Source organism: Somniosus microcephalus, chromosome 5 (assembly GCF_052327205.1).
Source record: "Somniosus microcephalus isolate GS21.2 chromosome 5, FLI_Smic_1.0, whole genome shotgun sequence".
Lineage (NCBI taxonomy): Eukaryota > Metazoa > Chordata > Chondrichthyes > Squaliformes > Somniosidae > Somniosus > Somniosus microcephalus.
Window position 1 is genome coordinate 17,412,960 of NC_140991.1, and position 22,415 is coordinate 17,435,374.

A 22,415-nucleotide genomic window follows, 5' to 3' on the forward strand; every position below is an offset into this window, starting at 1 on the left:
CGTCACCCAGAGTGGCCAATGAAATGGTGAAGAAATCATTTCAGATCAAACCCTTGCGTTTATTAAAGATTCCTCTGTTCCATCAAGGTTAGAGATACCTATTAGTGACACAGCAATAGAGCAGGATCTTCAGGAACTTCCAGCTCTGTCCCCCCTCCCCCCTAATTACTAGGAATAATAACCTTTGACCCCAGTGTGAACTATTCTACCCACGATTCCCAGTTGAACCAAACTGGGATGTAGCTGAGTAAAGGATGTCCCAGATGTCACAGTCTGGGAATAGTCAGTATGTTCGTTGACAAGGTGTTTAGTGGTGTGGGATTTACACATGGCAATGAGTTCCTTTACTTATAAGCACCGTGTTACTAGCGTGCATCCAGTGTAGAAGCAGTTAGAGCAATTACCTCAGAAGGCAACCCATTCTATTTGGAGCATTGAGCTCAGCACTGAGCAGAGCAGGGTTTGAAACTCCACGGGGAAATCTCGTTGGATTTCAAGTCTAACGCCTTGACCGCTTGGCCATCGCAGCTAGATCAAATAAAGCTGTTGGACTATAACCTGGTGTTGTGTGACTTCTTACATTTGTCCACCCCAGTCCAACTCCGGCATCTCCACACCACAGATCTTTGTTAGGCAAGGGTATTAACGGTTACGGAACCAAGGCGGGTAGTTGGAGTTAAGACACGGATCAGCCAGGATCTAATTGAATGGCGGAGCAGGCTTGAGGGGCTGAATGCAACGTTCCCGTTAAGATGCGCGGCCATGCAGCGCTCAGGAGGCCCCGCGCAGGCCGCCTGCCGGCTGCACAATGGGAGAAACCGCACATGTGCGGTATTTTGAACGGGCCCCCCACCAAAACAAAATGAAAGGGAACATTGGCTGAATGGCCTCGTCCTGTTCCGATGGCAAACGGTTCAGTGCTCATGTCGGGGCATGTCAGCCGAATCCCGTGCCCGGGTAGAGTGAGAGTGCGGGTGACCCCCGGCTCATGCTGCCTGACTCTACTGCAGGCCATTTACACAGTGATGGCACCACGTGGCCGGTGACCCATGATACTACTGTCAATAGCGGACTTGCTTTTTCTGCCTTCATCAGGTCACTCAACCTCTTTCAGCATTGGACAGGAGAGGACAGTGGGGGTGGGTCATGAGTATCACTGACGGCCGATGCCTCCTTGCCCACCCCGCGCGCCCCCCCCCCCCCACATCACTTCTTTCGCTGAGTATGCAGCAAGCCCTCCGTCCACAGCCTCGTCTCTTTTTGCAGGGCCTCCAGGTTGTCATTGGAGACACTGGAAATGCACTGCTTGGTCCTGTTCCTGGGATTCGTTTTGCGTCAGCTGCTGACGAGGGGTCTTCTGTGACTGGTGGAAGTGTAGGTGTCAGCCGTGGCTCAGTGGCAGCATGCTCATCTCTGAGTCAGAAGGTCATGGGTTCGAGCCCCACTCCAGGAACTTGAACACAAAATCCAGGCTGACACTCCAATGCAGTACTGAGAGAGCGCTGCATTGTCGGAGATGCCATCTTTTGGATGAGACATTAAGCTGAGCCCCGTCTGCTCTCAGGTGTATGTAAAAGAACCCACGTGCACTATTTCGAAGATGAGCAGGGGAGTTCTCCCCGGTGTCCTGGTCAATATTAATCCCTCAACCAAGATCACTTAATCAGATTATCACATTGCTGTTTGTGGGACCTTGCTGTGTGCAAATTGGCTGCTCCTGCTCCCTAATGCTGCTGCCCCATAACAACAGCTTGTATTTATACAGCACCTTTAATAGGACAGCGTCCCAAGGCACTTCACAGGACCTAATTGGACGAAAATGGATGGCAAACAAAGCAGAAATTAGGACAGATGACCAATATCTTGGAGGTGGGTTTTAAGCAGCGTCTTAAAGGAGGAGTGAGGTAAGAGGCAGAGAGGTTTAGGGAGGGGGTTCCAGAGAAACAGCTGCAGGGTTTAAAGGTCTGCAGCAACACCTTTCCTCTCCCCTCCCCCACCAGGCAACGTGAGTTGTGTAATGAACTGACCCTGCAAATTCTGACAGGGTCAGTGGCACAGGTCAACAGACAGGAGGTCCTGTCGCCCCAACCCCCCCACCCTGCTCCTCCTCCAGGGCACACAAAAATAATATGGGACCCCCGCCCCGATCCTTGGAAACCCCAGCCCCGGGATCCCCACCCCCAGGTCGTCCACACTGGGACACCCAGGACCCCAAACGCCAGAAACCCCACCCCCGGGATCCCCACCCCCAGGTCGTCCACACTGGGACACCCAGGACCCCAAACTCCAGAACCCCCACCCCCGGGACTCCCACTCCCGGGGCTGCCGCCCTGGCGCCCCATCCTTGGGACTCCCTCCCCCGGGATATGCACCCCTGGGAACCACACCCCCCGGGACCCCCACTCACGGGGCTGCCGCCCTGGCGCCCCATCCTTGGGACTCCCACCCCTGGGACCCGCATCCCTGGGTCTCCCATCCCCGGGACCCCCATCCCGGGACTCCCGCCCTGTCACCCCTACACCCAAGAGCCCCACCCCTGAGACACCCACCCCCAGGGCCTCCATCCTGGGACTCCCACCCCGGGACCCCCATCCCTGGGACTCCCACCCCGGGACCCCCATCCCTGGGTCTCCCACCCCCGGAACCCCCATCCTGGGACTCCCACCCCGGGACCCCCATCCCTGGGTCTCCCACCCCCGGAACCCCCATCCTGGGACCCCCACCCCCGGGACACCCATTTTGGGACCCCCACCCCCGGGACCTACATCCCCGGGACTCCCACCCCTGGGGCCCCCACCCCCAGGAACCTCATCCCAGGGACTCCCATCGTCCAGGACCCCCATCCTGGGAACCCCACCCCCAGGGGCCCCACCCCCAGGACCCTCACCCCCAGGAACCATAGCCCCGTGCCCCCAGTCTTGGAAGCCCCACCCCGGGACACGCACACCCAGGACCCCCACCACCTGAACCCCATCCTGTGACCCCCACCCCCGGCTCCCCCAGTCTCGGAAGCCCCACCCCGGGACACGCACACCCAGGACCCCCACCACCTGGACCCCCATCCTGTGACCCCCACCTCCAGCTCCCCCAGTCTCGGAAGCCCCACCCCGGGACACGCACACCCAGGACCCCCACCACCCGGACCCCCATCCTGTGACCCCCACTCCCGGCTCCCCCAGTCTCGGAAGCCCCACCCCGGGACACCCACACCCAGGACCCCCACCACTGGGACCCCTACCAACAGGACCGCCGCCCCCAGATCCCTACACCCTGGACCCCCACCCACAGGAATTACACACCCGGGACCGCCAGCTCCAGAACCCCCAGCACCAGGACCCCCATTCCTGGGACCCCCACCCTCAGGGCCCCAACCCTTGGGACCTCCACCCCTGGGACCACCACCTGTTTGTAAATGTTTCTGACGGGCGATGTTGTCTCGCTGTCGTTTGGGGGGCAGATACTCCTGGTCCCGTTGGATTGTCCCGTCATTGCGAGTATTGGAAAACCAGACAAGGTAGAGAGCGTGGTCGTGAGACCGCCCCCCCCCCACCCCGCCCCCACCTCTACCACCTACCTCTCAAATCTTCCTACAGGTGGCCACCCTTGTGCTGGATCCATTTCCTCCTCACTCCACATTCCTGTAGCGGTGGAGCCTGGTCGACCCAGGGGCAGGAGGAGGAAGGTCTGCATCAGCCCGCCCGCCCCCCGTTAAACTTAACCATCACCAGGGATATGTATGGTTCAGAGATCAAAATAGTCGGCGAGATAATTTTGAGGTCAATTTTAATCTAACCCACCCGTCGGGAAATTGATGGGGTCGAGTGCAATGCTGGTTTCACACCCCGCCCAATTTTATTGAAGTCAACATAGAGCAATATCAGGCAGGGTGTGAAACCAGCATTGCCCCCAAGCCCTTGCGTTTCTTGCTGGTGAGTTGGGTTAAAATTACCGCCGGGGCCCATCATTTAACATGTCATTTAACAGAGTTTTAGGGAGGAATTGCCCGAACAAGAAAACGCCGGAAACACTGGTTCGGAGAAGGTGGTTTTAAAGGTGTGTAGGTGTCGCTGATGGTCAGTGATCTGGTAAAAGGACACAGTCCCAGCCTCGTAATCCAGCTGGATGCGGATCCGGCTGATGGCCGGGTACTCCAGTAAAAAAGTGTGCTTGTCTTTCTGACAGGCCGTCAGAAGACCGCGGTAGAAATATAAACACCACGACTTCTTGCTGTTGGTGAAGTAAGACTCCAGCCCCCCCCGATCTATGGTCCCATAGGCCACCCCCACCCCCCAGGCCACGCCGCCGGTCTTCAGGTCCCAGGAGTGGCAGCCAGCGGTGAAACTCTGTGAGCACAGGATCTGGTGCATGTTCTGGAACATTTTGGAGTTGTGCCAGGAGTTCTCCCCCATGTACCCAAACATCACCGTCTTCTCGTCATCGGAAACGTTCAGGAGCCAGTAGGCTGAGTCTGGATCCAGAGTCAGCATCGACCACTGATCTAGGGGAGGAGAGAGACACAAGGGTCAGGCGCTGGCATTACGCCTCACGGGTAAGGCAGTTGAGACCAATTCATTAAATATATTCAAGAAGGAGTTAGATATATTTCTTCAGGCTAAAGGGATCAAGGGATATGGGGAGAAAACAGGGACAGGGTACTGAATTTGGATGATCAGCCATGATCTCATTGAATGGCGGAGCAGGCTCGAGGGGCCGAATGGCCTACTCCTGTTCCTATCATGTTTCTATGTTTAAAGGTCATCGCGCTGATCCCCTCCCCCTTCCCGCCAGACAGGCAGCAGTGTGGCAAATTCCACCAAATAGTGCAAGGAAATTGGAAGAAGAAATATGTAGGCAAATCTACATAGAAGTTGAATAATAATCATGGGAAATTTCAATTACCCCCAAATAAACTGTCAGGGAGAAGCAGCGAAAGGAGAAAAGGGAATTGAGTTTTTACATTGGAAAAGGGACTCCTTTCTCACTCAGTGCATAAGAAATCCAACAAGAAGAGAATCACTGCTGGGTCTTGTAATGGGTAATGAACCAGAACAGGTAACAGAAGTAAGAGTAGGAGAGCATCTTAGTAATAGTGATCACAACATAGTAAGGTTCAGGGTTAGGATCGAGGGTGAAATAAGTCGGCACAGACACGACAGGTCGAATGGCCTCCTTCTGTGCCGTAAACCTCTCTGATTCTATGAAGTAGGACAAAGACTGTGGTAATAGATTGGAAAAGAGCAAATTATGAGGAAATGAGGGTGGAGCTAAAGAAGGAAAACTGGGAGAAAATCTTTGAAAAACAAAGAGACAGAAAAACCGTGGGAAATCTTTAAAGGCGTAATTGATAGAGTTCAAGAGAAATGTATTCTACTAAAAGCCCAAAACAAGCAAGCTAATTATGGGGCACCCTGGATGAATAAAGAACATTGAATCTAAAGAAATAGACATACAAGAAGTACTTTGATACTGAAGGAGAGGACAAAGGGGATTTCAGGAACTTAGGAGAGGTTAAAAAAAACTATCAGGAAGGCAAAGAGAAATTACAAAATCAAATTATCAAGGAATATAAAAAGAAATAAAGTGTTCTATAGACACATAAATAACAAAAGGAAAATTAAAGTAGGGATAGGGCCACCGGAGAATGAGCAAGATAAACTCACTGGTAATGGCAGGTGTATTGAATAACTACTTTGCCTCAGTTTTTACTGAAGAAGATAACAGAATAGACACGTCACTAGAGGGTGAGCTTAAAAAGAATATTTTGGGATAGAAAGGGAGAAAATAATTGACAAACTAGCAAAACTAAAAGAGGATAAGACCCCATGTCCGGATGGTGTGCACCCATGCATACTCAAGGAGACTAGGGAGGAGATAGGAGAGGCATTAGTTTGTATATACAAAAGTTCGATAGAAGAGGGGATGGTGCCAGAGGACTGGTAACAGCTAATGTTGTTCCTATATACAAAAAGGGACAATAGAACAAAACCTGGGATCTATAGACTAATCAGCTTAATGTCAGTGATAGGAAAGATTCTGAAATATATACTAAAAGAAGTGATGGAAGACCATCTAGAGACAGAATGTTTAATAAAAAAGTCATCATGGTTTCCGAAAGGCTGTCATGCTTAACTAACCTGATAGAATTCTTTGAAGAGGTAATGGAAAGAGTAGACAAGAGCAATGCAGTAGATGTCATATACTTGGATTTGCAAAAGGCCTTTGATAAGGTACCGCACGGTAAGCCCATGACAAAGGTTCGGGCATGTGGAGTCAGGGGACAAATAGCTGAACAGATAGCAAATTGACTAAAAAATAGAAAGCAGAGAGTAGGGGTAAAGGGTAGTTATTCAGATTGGAGGAAGGTAGAATGCGGTGTTCCACAAGGATCAGTCCTGGGACCACTGTTACTCATAATTTACACTAATGATTTGAACTTGGGAACAAGTAACTCAATATCAAAATTTGCAGATGAAACTAAACTGGAAGGTATAGTGAACACTGGGGAAGAATGCAACACAATACAAGAAGACATTAGAAAACTTGCAGACTGGGCAGTTACGTGGCAAATGAACTTTAACATAGATAAACGTGAGGTGATGGAACTTTGGTAGTGATGCGCTATCAATTACTCATAAAAGACTGAGAGTTAAGAGAGTAACTAAAGGCTTTTATGAACAAAAGAATGAAGGCCTGCCTCGAGTGGTCGACCGGTCCAGAATACAAAGGGGCTGGGGAGCAGTCACCTTTATACTAGGACTTATGGGAGGAGTCAGCCGAGGCATGTCCAGGCATGTACACAGTGGAATACAAACAGTGGTTTACCACATTCACCCCTTGTTTAAAATTGAGTCCGGCGGGGTGAAGTGTATTAAAAGTTAGTGTATTGGAGTCTCTCCGGAGGTCTTGTCTGCCGCTGTGATCGGCGTGGCGACGGCAGGGGTAGTGGAGCTTCCGGCGCCGAGTCCCGCGTAGGCTGTGGCACAGGCGTGTCGTCCTCGTAGATGTCGAGCGGGTCGCTGGGCCCAGGCCTGCCGTCTGCCGGGGCTGGATATCGGATCGTGGGGGGGGGTGGTAGTGAGTAGTGGGTTACTGCGGCCCCCGAGGGTGCAAGGTCTCTTATGGAGACTGTGTCCTCCCGCCCGTCCGGGTATGCAATGTAAGCATACTGGGGGTTGGCGTGGAGGAGGTCGACCCTCTCGACCAGGGGGTCCGTTTTATGGGTCCTCACGTGCCTTCTCAGTAGGACCGGCCCTGGGGACGTCAGCCATGGCGGTAGCGATGTCCCCGATGTGGACTTCCTTGGGAAGACAAACATTTTCTCATGAGGGGTGGCGTTAGTGGCAGTGCAGAGCAGTGACCGAATAGAGTGGAGCGCATCGGGGAGCACATCCTGCCAGCGGGAGGTTGGAAGGCCCCTAGACTTTAAGGCTAGCAGGGCGGCCTTCCAAACTGTCGCATTTTCTCTTTCCACCTGTCCGTTCCCCCGGGGGTTGTAACTGGTGGTCCTGCTTGTGGCAATACCCCTAGTTAGCAGGTACTGACGGAGTTCGTCACTCATAAACGATGAGCCCCGGTCGCTATGGATATAGCTGGGGAAACCGAACAGGTTGAAGAGGTCGTTCAGACATTTAATGACCGTGGCACTGGTCATGTCCGGGCAGGGGATGGCGAACGGGAAACGGGAGTACTCATCAATAATATTGAGGAAGTACACATTGCGGTCGGAGGAGGGGAGAGGCCCTTTAAAATCAACGCTCAGGCGCTCGAAGGGGCGAGTGGCTTTTATCAGGTGGGCCCTGTCTGGTCTATAAAAGTGCGGTTTGCACTCAGCGCAGACTTGGCAGTTCCTGGTCATGGTCCTGACCTCCTCAATAGAGTAAGGCAGGTTGCGGGCCTTGATGAAGTGGAAGAACCTGGTGACCCCCGGGTGGCAGAGGTCATTGTGGAGGGCCCGCAGTCTATCGATCTGCGCGCTGGCGCAGGTGCCACGCGATAGCGCATCCGGGGGTTCATTGAGCTTCCCGGGCCGGTACAAGATCTCGTAATTGTAGGTGGAAAGTTCGATTCTCCACCTCAAGATCTTGTCATTTTTGATTTTGCCCCTCTGCTTGTTGTTAAACATGAAAGCAACTGAACGTTGGTCAGTGAGCAGGGTAAATCGTTTTCCGGCCAGGTAGTGCCTCCAATGACGCACAGCCTCCACAATCGCCTGGGCCTCCTTCTCAACAGCGGAGTGTCTGGTCTCCGGGCCTTGGAGGGTTCGTGAAAAGAAGGCCACGGGTCTCCCCGCCTGATTGAGGGTAGCGGCCAGGGCAAAGTCGGACGCGTCGCTTTCCACCTGGAAGGGGATGGATTCGTCCACTGCGTGCATGGTGGCTTTAGCAATGTCTTCCTTGGTACGGTGGAAGGCTAAGCGGGCCTCTGCCGTCAAGGGAAAAGAGGTGGACTTGATCAGCGGATGGGCCTTGTCCGCATAGTAGGGGACCCACTGGGCATAATAGGAGAAAAACCCTAGGCACCTCTTCAGGGCCTTGAGGCAGTGGGGCAGTGGGAGTTCCATAAGGGGACGCATCCGGTCGGGGTCGGGGCCGATGACTCCGTGTTCCACAACACAGCCAAGGATGGCGAGGCGGTTTGTGCGGAATATGCACTTCTCCTTGTTATATGTCAGGTTCAGGAGTTGGGCGGTGCGGAGGAATTTTTCGAGGTTTGCGTCATGGTCCTGTAAGTCACGGCCGCAGATGGTCACATTGTCCAGATATGGGAAAGTGGCCTGCAACGCATTTTGATCTACCATCCGGTCCATCTCCCTTTGGAAGACGGAGACCCCGTTGGTGACGCCAAAGGGAACCCTAAGGAAGTGATAGAGGCGGCCGTTTGCCTCAAAGGCAGTATACTGGTGGTCCTCAGGGTGGATAGGGAGCTGGTGGTATGCTGATTTCAGGTCAATGGTCGAGAAGACGCGGTACTGCGCAATCTGGTTGACCATATCAGCTATGCGGGGGAGTGGGTAGGCGTCCAGCAGGGTGTAGCGATTTATTGTCTGGCTGTAGTCGATGACCAGGCGCTGCTTCTCGCCGGTCTTAACGACCACAACCTGGGCTCGCCTGGGGCTGGTGCTGCCCTCAATAATCCCTTCCTTCAGGAGCCGCTCCACTTCGGTTTTAATGAAAACCCTGTCCCCGGCACTGTATCGCCTGCTCTTTGTGGCGATGGGCTTACAGTCGGGGGTGAGGTTAGCAAACAGTGGGGGGGGGGTGACTCTGAGTGTGGAGAGGTTGCACCTGGTGCGCGGCGGGCAATTTGGGAGCTGCTGGCTGCGGACTGTGAGTGGGGGTAGGGGTCCACCATACGCCATCGTAACACTTTTAAGGTGGCACTGAAAATCTAACCCCAGCAGGACGGCAGCGCAGAGGTCGGGCAGGACCAGAAGTTTAAAATGATCGTACACGGTCCCGTCTACGAGTGTCACTACGCAGTAGCCGCCGATGTCCGCCGACTGGGACTCGGAGGCCATAGAAATCCGCTGGTGCGCAGGCAGGACTGGGAGAGAGCAACGCCGCACCGTGTCGGGGTGGATGAAGCTCTCCGTGCTCCCAGAGTCAAAAAGGCAGATTGTATCGTGGCCATTTACCTTAATGTCCATTGTGGAACTGGCCAGCTGGTGCGGTCTCGCTTGGTCCAGTGTAACGGATGCCAGCGTAGGGGTCGGTGTGTCGCTGCGGGTATCAGATGAGGCGGTGTTGGGGGCCTGCTGCGTTCCGGCTGTCGTCCAAGATGGCGGCGTCCATGATCCCCATGTGGCTGGAGGCGTCCAAAATGGCTGCTGTACCGGTGGTTCGCACATGGCCGGGAAGGCCCAAGATGGCGGCCCGCATGGCCCACACGCGGCGCTGCTGGGGTTCGGGGTGGCTTTGGCCCTGCAGACGTTAGCGTAGTGTCCCTTCTTCCCGCAGCCCGAGCAGATCGCGTTTTTCGCCGGGCAGCGCGCTCTGGGGTGTTTTGCCTGGCCACAGAAGTAGCATTTCTGGCCTTGGGGCACTGCTGTCTGGCCTTGGGACACTGCTGCGGTAGTTGGGCCGTTGCTGGGGTGTGGCTGGGGTGGCACGGCGCTATGAGGCGGTCCTACCGTGTCCCAGGCTGTCATTCCCCGCGGCGTCCACGGTGCAGAGGAGTAGGCATCCATGCCCCGGTAGGCTGCATCCAATGATAGTGCGAGTTCAGAGGCCTTGTTGAGGTCGAGGTCCCTCTGCTCCAACAGTCGCTGTCGGGTGTAATTGGATCTGTGGCCCGCTACAAAAGCGTCCCGGATAAGTTCCTCTGTGTACACGGCGGCCTTTACATCCTTACAACCACAGGCCCGGCCAAGCACAGACAGTGCCTGAAGGTATTCCACGGTCGATTCCCCAGGTTGTTGTTTACGACTCCCCAGAAGGTGCCTGGCATACACTTCGTTCACTGGGCGAGTGTACTGGTCCTTGAGGAGCTTGATAGCGTCCGCGTACGAGGTCGCGTCTTGGATGACAGAGTACACTCGGTGGTTCACTTTGGAGGTCAGGACATCCAGTTTGTCCTCGTCCGATTTGATTGCTGCGGAGGCGGTCAGGAATTTTTCGAAACACTTAAGCCAGTGAGTAAACTTGGTGGATGAGTCCGCCTCCCGATGATCTAAGTCCAGGCATGCTGGTGTGAGGATCTTCTCCATTATAAAAATTTTGTTAATAAAATTGATGCGCTATCAATTACTCATAAAAGACTGAGAGTTAAGAGAGTAACTAAAGGCTTTTATTAAGAAAAGAATGAAGGTCTGCCTCGAGTGGTCGACCGGTCCAGAATACAAAGGGGCTGGGGAGCAGTCACCTTTATACTAGGACTTGTGGGAGGAGTCAGCCGAGGCATGTCCAGGCATGTACACAGTGGAATACAAACAGTGGTTTACCACAGGTAGGAAAAATAGAAACATCACCTACACCTTAGAAAATAAGAAACTGAATGAAGTAGAAGAGCAAAGGGATCCGGGGTACAGGTAAACAAATCATTAAAAGCAGCATCGCAGGTCAGCAAAGCAATTGAAAATGATAACAAAGCACTGGGATTTATTTCTAGACGCATAGAATTCAAAAACATAGAAAAACATAGAAAAATAGGAGCAGGCGTAGGCCATTCGGCCCTTCGAGCCTGCTCCGCCATTCAGTATGATCATGACTGATCCTCTATTTCAATACCATATTCCCACTCTCTCCCCATACCCCTTGATACCTTTTGTGTCTAGAAATCTATCTATCTCCTTCTTAAATATATTCAGTGACTTGGCCTCCACAGCCTGCTGTGGTAGAGAATTCCACAGGTTCACCACCCTCTGAGTGAAGAAATTTCTCCTCATCTCAGTCCTAAATGCCCTACCCCGTATCCTGAGACTGTGACCCCTCGTTCTAGACCCCTCAACCAGGGAAAACATCCTCCCTGCATCCAGTCTGTCTAGCCCGGTCAGAATTCTACATGTCATTAATGTCAAATTAAAAGTAGTAAAGTTATGTTAAACTTGTATAGGACCCTGGTTAGACCACACTTGGAGAGAATGTTTCCACTGTGGGAGAATCCAAAACTAGGGGACATGAATACAATAAATCTCATAAATCCGATAGGGAAATAAGGAACAATTTCTTTACTCAGAGAGTGGTTAGAATGTGGAACTCGCTACCACAGGAAGTGGTTGAGGGAAACAGCTTAGATACTTTCAAAAGGAAACTAGACGAGTACATGAGAGAAAAGGGAATAGAAAGATATGCTGAAAGGCTGAGATGAGACGGATGGAAAGGGAGGAGACTCGTGTGGTGTATAGACACCAGCACAGACTGGTTGGACCGAATGGTCTGTTTCTGTCCTGCATATTCAATGAAAAAAATTACTGGCCCGAGAATCACAGTGTTTGTATCGTTATCTCTGTGTCTGTGTGTGTGTGTTTGTATCGCTATCTCTGTGTCTGTGTGTGTGTGTTTGTATTGCTATCTCTGTGTCTGTGTCTGTGTGTTTGTATCGCTATCTCTGTGTTTGTGTGTGTGTGTTTGTATCGCTATCTCTGTGTTTGTGTGTGTGTGTTTGTATCGCTATCTCTGTGTCTGTGTGTGTGTGTTTGTATCGCTCTCTCTGTGTTTGTGTGTGTGTTTGTATCGCTATCTCTGTGTCTGTGTGTGTGTGTTTGTATCGCTATCTCTGTGTCTGTGTGTGTGTGTGTTTGTATCGCTATCTCTGTGTTTGTGTGTGTGTGTTTGTATCGCTATCTCTGTGTTTGTGTGTGTGTGTTTGTATCGCTATCTCTGTGTTTGTGTGTGTGTGTTTGTATCGCTATCTCTGTGTTTGTGTGTGTGTGTTTGTATCGCTATCTCTGTGTTTGTCTGGTTATGTGCCTGTATCTATAATCTCTGTGTTTGTGTGTGTATATATCTCTGTGTCTGTCTGTGTGTGTGTCTGTATCATACCACACAGAAGGAGGCCATTCGGCCCATCGTGCCTGTGCCGGCTCTTTGGTAGAGCTGTCCAATTAGTCCTACTCCCCTGCTCTTTCCCCATTAGCCTGCAAATTTCTTTCCCTATATCCAATTTCCTTTTGAAAGTTACTCTTGAATCTGCTTCCACCGCCCTGTCAGGCAGTGTTTCTTCATGTTGCCTCTGGTTCTTCTGCTCCACAGGAGGTTTCTTTCCTCCTTGAGCTCGCCGAAGGACACCTGCGTTACATTGTGACAGGTGTCCCGCCCCAGCCAAACTCCCCACCTGCCACTGTGTGGTTGGTCAGAAGCGTGTGTGTACTCTTCCGCTTTTTGCTTGTTTAGTTTTGCGATTGTATTTGACAGCTTTATGAAGCAAGTCGGTGATTTTAGTTCTGCTTCAGGCCTACAACATAGTGATGTCAATTTAGAATAATCGTTGCACGTCTGCGGGGAATTTTGTGGTAATTCTAACACAATTTTGCAGCCTCCAGAAGGTTTCCCTTTTTTTATGACCTACATTTCTCTCTCTCGCCCTTCCTCCCTCTCTCCTTCCCTATCGCCTATAAGACAGATTTTACAATGTTATTTTGTTTCAAACAGCTTAATTCTGTGTCCTCTGGTTACTGACCCTCCTGCCACAGGAAACAGTTTCTCTTTATTTTCTCATGATTTTTAACACCTCTATCAAATCTCCTCTTAACCTTCTCTGCTCTGAGGTGAACAACCCTGCTTACATGGGATTACAATAGGATATACGACACAGAAACAGGCCATTCGGCTCAACTAGTCCATGCCGGTGTTTATGCTCCACTCGAGTCTCCTCCCATCTTTCCTCATCTAAATCTATCAGCATAACCCTCTATTCCCTTCTTCATCATATGGTTATCTAACAGTCCCTTAAATGCATCCATACTATTCGCTTCAACCACTCCCTGTGGTAGCGAGTTCCACATTCTCACCACTCTCTGGGTAAAGAAGTTTCTTCTGAATTCCCTATTTGATTTCTTGGTGACTATCTTATATTGATGGCCTCCAGTTTTGCTTTTCCCCACAAGTGGAAACATTCTCTCTGTATCCACTCTATCAAAACCTTTCATAATTTTAAAGACCACTATTAGGTCACCCCTCAGCCTTCTCTTTTCAAGAGAACAGAGACCCAGCCTGTTCATCCTTTCCTGATATGTATACCCTCGCATTTCTGGTATCATCCTTGTAAATCTTCTCTGCACCCTCTCCAGTGTCTCTATATGCTTTTTATAATATGGCGACCAGAACTGTACGCAGTACTCCAAGTGTGGTCTAACCAAGGTTTGATACAGGTTTAGCATAACTTCTCTACTTTTCAATACTATCCCTCTAGAAATAAATCCTAGTGCTGGCTTTGCTTTTTTTATGGCCTTTTGACCTGCTTCGCTACTTTTAGTGATTGGTGTATTTTACTCCGAGATCCCTTTGTTCCTCTACCCCACCCAGACTCGCACCCTCCAAGTAATAAGTGACCTCCCTATTCTTCCTACCAAAATTTAATACCTCACACTTATCTGTGTTGAAATTCATTTGCCAATTATATGCCCATTCTGCAAATTTATTAATGTCCTCCTGTAATTTGTTGCAGTCCTCCTTAGTACTGACTATCGCCCCCCCTCCCCCCCAATTTAGTGTCATCCGCAAATTTAGAAATTGTGTTTTTGATTCCAAAATCTAAATTGTGAACAGCAGTGGTCCCAGCCCTGATCCTTGTGGAACACCCCTACCCACCTTCTGCCACTATGAATAGCTACCCTTTACCCCTACGCTCTGCTTTTTGTCTTGAAGCCAGCTAGCTATCCATTCTGCTACTTGTCCCCTGACTCCACATTCTCTGACATTATTTATCAGTCTATTATGGGGTACCTTATCGAAGGCCTTTGAAAATCTAGATAAATTACATCTACTGCATTACCCTGGTCTACGCTCTCTGTTACCGCTTCAAAAAATTGAATGAGGTTGGTCAAGCAAGACTTTCTCTTTTGAAATCCATGCTAACTATTCATCATTATATTTTTGGTTTCTAGATGTTTTTCTATTTTCTCCTTTAGTAGGGATTCCATTATTTTTCCTACCACCGATGTAAAGCTGACTGGCCTATAGTTCCCTGGACATGTTCTATCTCCCTTCTTAAATATCGGTATTATGTTAGCTATCCACCAATCCTCTGGCACTACACCTTTCTCTAACAAATTATTAAATATATGTAGTAGTGCCTCTGCTATCTCTTCACTAGATTCTGTTAAAATTCGTGGATGCAATCCATCCGGACCAGGGGTTTTATCCTCTTTGAGGGTGACTGTCTGTGTGGAGTTTGCACATTCTCCCCGTGTTTGCGTGGGTTTTCTCCGGGTGCTCCGGTTTCCTCCCACAGTCCAAAGATGTGCGGGTTAGGTTGATTGGCCATGATAAAAATTGGCCCTTAGTGTTAGGGGGGATTAAATACGTGGGGTTATGGGGTTACGGGGATAGGGCTTGGGTGGGATGGCTGTCGGTGTAGGGACCGGGTGCTAGGGTTTGGATGATCAGCCATGATCTCGTTGAATGGCGGAGCAGGCTCGAAGGGCCAAATGGCCTACTCCTGCTCCTATCTCCTATGTTTCTATGTTTCTATGATTCATTTATTTAATATTTCTCTTTTTATTTTAAATGCGGTTATCTCATTTTTAATCTCATCATCCGATGTCATGTCCACCTGATCTGTCTCCCTGGTAAATACTGAAGCAAAATAATTATTTAATATTTCTGCCATTTTGCTATCACTGACAGTGATTTTATCCTGTTCATCCCTTAGTGGCCCTATTCCCATCCCAACTTTCCTTTTTTAAATTTATGTGCCTGTAAAATATTTTACTATTTTGTTTTCTGTTCCTTGATAATTTAATTTCATAGTTCCTTTTTGCTTTCTTAACTGATTTTTTTGACTTCTCTCCTAACTTCTTTGTATCCTCCCTCTCCCCTGCTGTCCATGTACTTTGTGTATGGCCTCTTTCCTTAGCTTCAATTTTCCCCTTATGTCTTTAATCATCCATGGTGTCTCATTAGTGTTTAGTTTGTTCTTGATTTTTAGCGGAATATATTTTCCTGGACTCTGTTGAACACCGTTTTAAATGTTTCCCACTGCTATTCTACATCATTGTTTGTCAATATTGTTGTCCATTTTATTTTCCCAAGTTCTATTCTCAGCCCCTCAAAATCAACTTTTCTCCAATCTATTAGCCTAATCTTTGTCATGCTTATGTCTTTCTCAATTATTATCTTAAAGCGTATTATATTATGGTCACTATTGCCTAGATGTTCCCCTACTTTTACTTCTCTTTTCTGCCCTGGTTCATACCCCATTACTAGATCCAGTAGCGAATACTCCCTTGTTGGGCTTCTTACATATTGGGTTAGAAAGGAGTCCTGTACACATTGTAGGAACTCCATTCCCTTATCCCCTTTACCTACCTCTTCTGCCCAATTAATTTCAGGGTAGTTTCAATCCCCCATGATTAATATTCTATGTTTTTTACTCATTTCCCTAATTTGTTTGCATATTTCTTCCTCCACCTCCCTTCCACCAATAGGTGGGCTGTAGATACCCCCTATTCGTGTGATTGATCCTTTCTTTCTTTTTATCTTTATCCACATGAATTCTATTTCTGTTTTACTGATAGCTGTGTCATATTTTTCTACAGCCATTATGTTATCCCTAATCAGTACAGCTACTCCACTTCCCCTTTTTCCCTCTCTATCTTTTCTAAATATGTTATACCCTACAACGTTTAATTCCCAGTTCTGATTTTCCTGTAGCCATGTCTCAGTAATCCCTACTATATCTGGTTCCTTGCAACGTATTATTGCCTCCAGTTCCCCTGTTTTATTACAGACACTGTGTGCATTGCTGTCCAGGCTGTTTAACTAATTTTTAATAGCAGTTCCTCTCACTTTATTTTTAACCATCTTTTTACACTCCTGTTCTATAACTATTTATTCCCTGGCCATCTATGGCCTCCCTTAGTTTAGTGTTTCCTAAGCTCTCTTTTCCTGTTCGGTTTATATTTAGGCTCGTTTCATTTCTTGTAGGTCCCTCTCCCCACCTTACTAGTTTAAAGCCTCTCCAGTCCCTCCACGTAACTGGAGTCCCTCATCCCTGGTACCATTCTACTAAGTCTCTTCCTAAAGTGCGGTGCCCAGAATTGGACACAATACTCCAGCCGAGGGCTAACCAGTGATTTATAAAGGTTTAGCGTAACTTCCTTGTTTTTGTACTCTCTGTCTCTGCTTATAAAGCCAAGGATCCCGTATGCTTTTTTAGCAGCCTTCTCAACTTGTCATAAGAACATTTGTGTACATACACCCCCAAGTCTCCCTATTCCTGCACCCTCTTTAAAATTGTACCATTTCGTTTATATTGTCTCTCCTCATTCTTCCTACCTAAATGCATCACTTCACACTTCTCTGCGGTAAATTTAATCTGCCATGTGTCTGCCCATTTCACCAGTCTGTCTGGAGTCTGTTGCTGTCTCTGGTTGTGTCTGATCTGTTTTGCCACGAGCCCCTTGTATTTATAAAAGCTGCCCTCTCTTACTTGTGGTTCCCAATATGGCGGACTGGTACGTGAAGGAATTGCTCATCCTATTCTTGATCTGTTCAGGTGCGTTGTACAGATTCAGGACAAGCTTTGGAGCATCTGGATCTGGTTGTTTCTGAGTCTTCGCAACTCTGCAGGGAAAGAGGAGATGAACTGCGTTCATCAGTGAACATATTACAGTTCAGGAATCCAAAGAATCGTTACCGCACCGACCCCGGCACCCGCTCATCCTCACACTGACACCAAGACGTAAATCCTTTGAGAGAGCCGTCCAACGATACCCCACGCTCTCCCCATAGCCCTGGAACTTCTTTTCTTTCAAGTATTTATCCAATTCACTTTTTAAAGTTATTATTGAATCTATTTCCAGCGCCCCTTCAGGCAGTGCATTCCAGATCACAACAACTCGCAGTGTAATTTTTTAATATAGTTATATAGGATCTGGGACTGACGCCTGTGCATAGGATCTGGGACTGATGCCTGTATAGGATCTGGGACTGATGCCTGTATAGGATCTGGGACTGACGTCTGTATATAGGATCTGGAATTGACGCCTGTATATAGGATCTGGGACCGACGTCTGTATATAGGATCTGGGACTGACGTCTGTGTATAGGACCTGGGACCGACGTCTGTATATAGGACCTGGGACTGACGTCTGTATATAGGATCTGGGACTGACGTCTGTGTATAGGATCTGGGACTGACGCCTGTATATAGGATCTGGGACTGACGTCTGTCTATAGGATCTGGGACTGACGCCTGTGTATAGGATCTGGGACTGACGCCTGTATATAGGATCTGGGACTGACGTCTGTGTATAGGATCAGGGACTGACGTCTGTATATAGGATCTGGGACTGACGTCTGTGTATAGGATCTGGGACTGACGTCTGTGTATAGGATCAGGGACTGACGTCTGTCTATAGGATCTGGGACTGACGTCTGTGTATAGGATCTGGGACTGACGTCTGTCTATAGGATCTGGGACTGACGCCTGTGTATAGGATCTGGGACTGACGCCTGTATATAGGATCTGGGACTGACGTCTGTCTATAGGATCTGGGACTGATGTCTGTGTATAGGATCAGGGACTGACGTCTGTGTATAGGATCTGGGACTGACGTCTGTATATAGGATCTGGGACTGACGTCTGTGTATAGGATCTGGGACTGACGTCTGTGTATAGGATCTGGGACTGACGTCTGTATATAGGATCTGGGACTGACGTCTGTGTATAGGATCAGGGACTGACATCTGTGTATAGGATCTGGGACTGACGTCTGTATATAGGATCTGGGACTGACGTCTGTGTATAGGATCTGGGACTGACGTCTGTGTATAGGATCTGGGACTGACGTCTGTGTATAGGATCTGGGACTAATGGTCGTTTTATACTCAATTATGTGTTGACCTTAGCGACTGAGCCACTGGAGAAGTTGGAAGCCAGAGTTGATCCTGACTGAACATCGTCCGCCACCTGAATTGTAAAGGGAGACAACATGTTCTGCTAACTTTAATAACCCTTCTGACAGACGTGGGCACGGGTTCCCGAGCAGCAGCACTTATTTACTATACAACTGAAAGAAACTTACTTCGAAAGGAGCTGGCCTGATTTCTGTGGGGGAGAAAGAAGAGGAGAGGAAGTTAGAGCATTGAGTTACTGGGTCAGCACACAGTGAAATACAACAGTTAGACTGATATTAGAGCGTTGGGTGCATCAGAGCGGGTCACAGGGACCCAATCATTAGATGTGAGGCCCCAGCAGCAACGCTGGGTGACGTGGGCAAAGCTCAAACAATGGCCAGCCTCAGAGAAAGACCTCATTCAACAACAACAACAACTTGCATTTATATAGCGCCATTGACAGAGTAAAACGTCACAGGGCGCTTCACAGGTGCTTTATCAAACAATATTTGACACCCAGCTACATAGAATCATAGAATGGTATAGCATAGAAGGAGACCATTCCGCCCATCGTTTCTGTGCCGGCTGTTTGAAAGAGCTATCCTATTAATCCCACTCCCCAGCCCTTTCCCCTTAGCCCTGCAAATTTTTCTTCTTCAAGTATTTATCCAATTTTGAAAATTATTATTGACTCTGGTTCCGCCACCTTTTCAGGCAGTGCGTTCCAGATAAAGACAGACTTGCATTTCTATGGCGCCTTTCACAACTACCGGACGTCCCAAAGTGCTTTACAGCCAATTAAGTACTTGTTGAAGTGTAGTCACTGTTGTAATGTGGGAAACGCGGCAGCCAATTTGTGCACAGCAAGGCCCCACAGACAGCAATGTGATAATGAGCAGATAATCTGTTTCAGTGATGTTGATTGAGGGATAAATATTGGCCAGGACACCGGGGAGAACTCCCCTGCTCTTCTTCGAAATAGTGCCGTGGGATTTTTTACATCCACTTGAGACAGCAGGCAGTTTAACATCTCATCCAAAAGACGACACCTCCGACAGTGCAGCACTCTCTCAGTACTGCACTGAAGTGCCAGCCGAGATTTTTGTGCTCAAGTCTCAGGTGCAGGACTTGAACCCACAACCTCTGATCATAATAACTGGCTGTGTAATTTTATTTTATAGTAGTATAGAACCTGAGAATTACACTTCTGTTTTTTTTGCCAATTACCTTATATCCGTGTCCTCTGGTTACCGACCCTTCGGCCACTGGGAACAGTTTCTCCTTATTTACTCGATCAAAACCCTTCATGATTTAGAACACCTCTAACAAATCTCTCCTTAACCTTCTCTGCTCCAAGGAGAACAACTCCAGCTTCTCCTGTCTCTCCACATAACTGAAGTCCCTCATCATTCTAGTAAATTTCCTCTGCACCCTCTCGAAGACTTTGACATCCGTCCTAGAGTGTGGTGCCCAGAATTGGACACAATACTCCAGCTGGGCCGTAATCAGTGAGTTATAAAGGTTTACCATAGCTTCCTTGCTTTTGTACTCTATACCTCTGTATATAAAGCCAAGGATCCCGTATACTTTTTAAACAGCGTTCTCAATTTCAAAGATTTGTGTACGTACACCCCCAGGTGCCTCTGTTCCTGCACCCCCTTTAAAATTGTGCCATTTTATTTATATTGCCTCTCTTCCTTCTTCCTACATAAGGAGATATTGGGACGGGTGACCAAAAGCTTGGTCAAAGAGGTAGGTTTTAAGGAGGGTCTTAAAGGAGAAGAGAGAGAGGTGGAGAGGAGGAGAGGTTTAGGGAGGGAATTCCAGAGCTTAGGGCCCAGGCAGCTGAAGGCACGGCCACCAATGGTGGAGTGATTCAAATCGGGGATGCGCAAGAGGCCAGAATTGGAGGAGCGCAGAGATCTCGGGGGGTTGTAGGGCTGGAGGAGGTAGGTAGAGATTGGGAGGGACCATGGAGGGATTTGAACTCAAGGATGAGAATTTTAAAATGGAGGCAGATGATCACCAGCAGGTAATCTGTTGTTTGCTGAAGGTGTACCTGGATAAACGAGAGAGCGTCCATTTGTACCAGATTCTGGGTTTCGTCGTGTATCAGTTTAATCAGATTCATTCTCTTGATCAAATTATCAGCGCAGGTGGTGCTCTGTGTCAACACATTGAGCCCCTCCTCTTCAATCACTTTCAGGGCATATTCTTCATCTTCTTCTAGGCTCCTCCTCCACTCCGAGAACTTCTTCGATAGGTTTCCTTTCAGCTGATCGATCTGCGTCTGAAATTCCAAACCATGGTCTGGTTACAAACTGGTCGCTTACACTGTGAGCACGGGGCACTTTACTGGACCATCGTCATCATACCAAACCGGAATCACCGCTTCATGGAACACATTGGAATCTTCACAGCTTTTTATTCAATTTTTTTTTTTAAACTGTGTGAATATTGTGTTCATCGAGGTGAGGGAATGTTAGTGGTTGGTGACCAGAACACTTGTGGATGATCAGCGCACTCAACAGGCACTCCCCAGGACAGGTAGATGCAGGGCAGAGCGCCCTCTACACTGCCCGCACAACACTCTCCAGCCCTGCCCTCAGGAGAGAACCCTTGCTGCACTGGAGTGATATTCGTCCATTTTTTAAAAATTGATTCACGGGATGTGGGCGTCGCTGGCAAGGCTGACATTTTTTGCCCAACCCTAATTGCCATTGAGAAGGTGGTGATGAGCCGCCTTCTTGACAATTGAGTGTCTCACTGGGCCATTTCGGAGGGCAGTTAAGAGTCAACCACATTGCTGTGGGTCTGGAGTCACATATAGGCCAGACCGGGTAAAAATGGCAGATTTCCAGACTTAAAGGACATTAGTGAACCAGATGGGTTTTTAATGACAATCCAACAGTTTAATGATCATCATTACTGATACTAGCTTTTTATTTCAGATTTATTTAATTAACTGAATTTAAATTCCCCAGTTGCTATGGTGGGAGTTGAACTCATTAGTCCAGGTCTCTGGATTACTAATCCAGTAATGTAACCACTATACCACCGTTCCCATACACTTTCACACACTCCGACTGAGATTTCCTTAGGCACACATTGGTGCGTGGGTGCACGTGTCACAGGACAGATTCGGGATTTTAATTTTGCAAAATGAATCTGAATGGTTGCCATGGATACTCTTCAATATGTTGTTGCTTTTTGCTGCCTTTCCTTCACGTTTTCTCTCTCTCTCTCTCTCTCTCTACCTCAGTCAGGCACAGGATTCAAATGAGTGTCGTTGAAAGCAACTTTTATTCACAACCGAAGAGGTCTCACTGAATTGAACACGCTGCAAGATATTTATTTCATTCTTGGGATGTGGGCGTCGCTGGCAAGGCCGGTATTTATTGCCCATCCCTAGTGGCCCTGAGAAGGTGATGGTGGTGGGCCTCCTTCTCGAACCGCTGGTAGCTGGGAGCGGCTCGCTCGGCCACTTCAGAGGGCAGTTAAGAGTCAACCGCATTGGGGTGTGGGGACTGGAGTCACGTATAGGCCCAGACCGGGTAAGGACGGCAAGTGTCCTTCCCTAAAGGGACATCAGTGACCCAGTTGGGTTTTTTACGACAAGCCGACAGTTTCGCGGTCACTTTTACTGAGACCAGCTTTTTAATTCCAGGTTTTGTTTTGAAAGTGAATTCAAATTCTCAAACCGGCCACGGTGGGATGTGAACTCTGGATTATTAGTCGAGCAACATTAACCACTACGCTATCGTACCCTCCGTAAAACGAGTAGATGGATAGAAAAGAGGACGTCGCTCAACAAATTAAAAATTACAGATATTAATTAAAGGAACAGAAAGTACTGGAAACACACAGCAGGTCAGTCAGTGTCTGGAAGAACTAACGTTTGGAGTGAGGACCATTCTT

General features: G+C 48.7%; 1 protein-coding gene across 1 annotated transcript in view; it reads right to left on the reverse strand.

Moving 5' to 3' along the window:
- Nucleotides 1-3,276: 3,276 nt before the first annotated feature.
- Nucleotides 3,277-22,415, reverse strand: part of LOC147116925 (E3 ubiquitin-protein ligase TRIM21-like) — a 72,081-nt gene continuing 52,942 nt past the window's right edge. Inside the window, exons 3-6 of the mRNA XM_085987385.1 lie at nt 20,557-20,787; nt 18,686-18,708; nt 17,089-17,222; nt 3,277-4,498 (exon numbers count right to left, since the gene is read on the reverse strand). Coding sequence (XP_085843511.1) covers nt 3,978-4,498; nt 17,089-17,222; nt 18,686-18,708; nt 20,557-20,787 — 909 coding nt within the window. The 3' untranslated portion in view covers nt 3,277-3,977. The remainder of the gene's footprint in view (nt 4,499-17,088; nt 17,223-18,685; nt 18,709-20,556; nt 20,788-22,415) is intronic.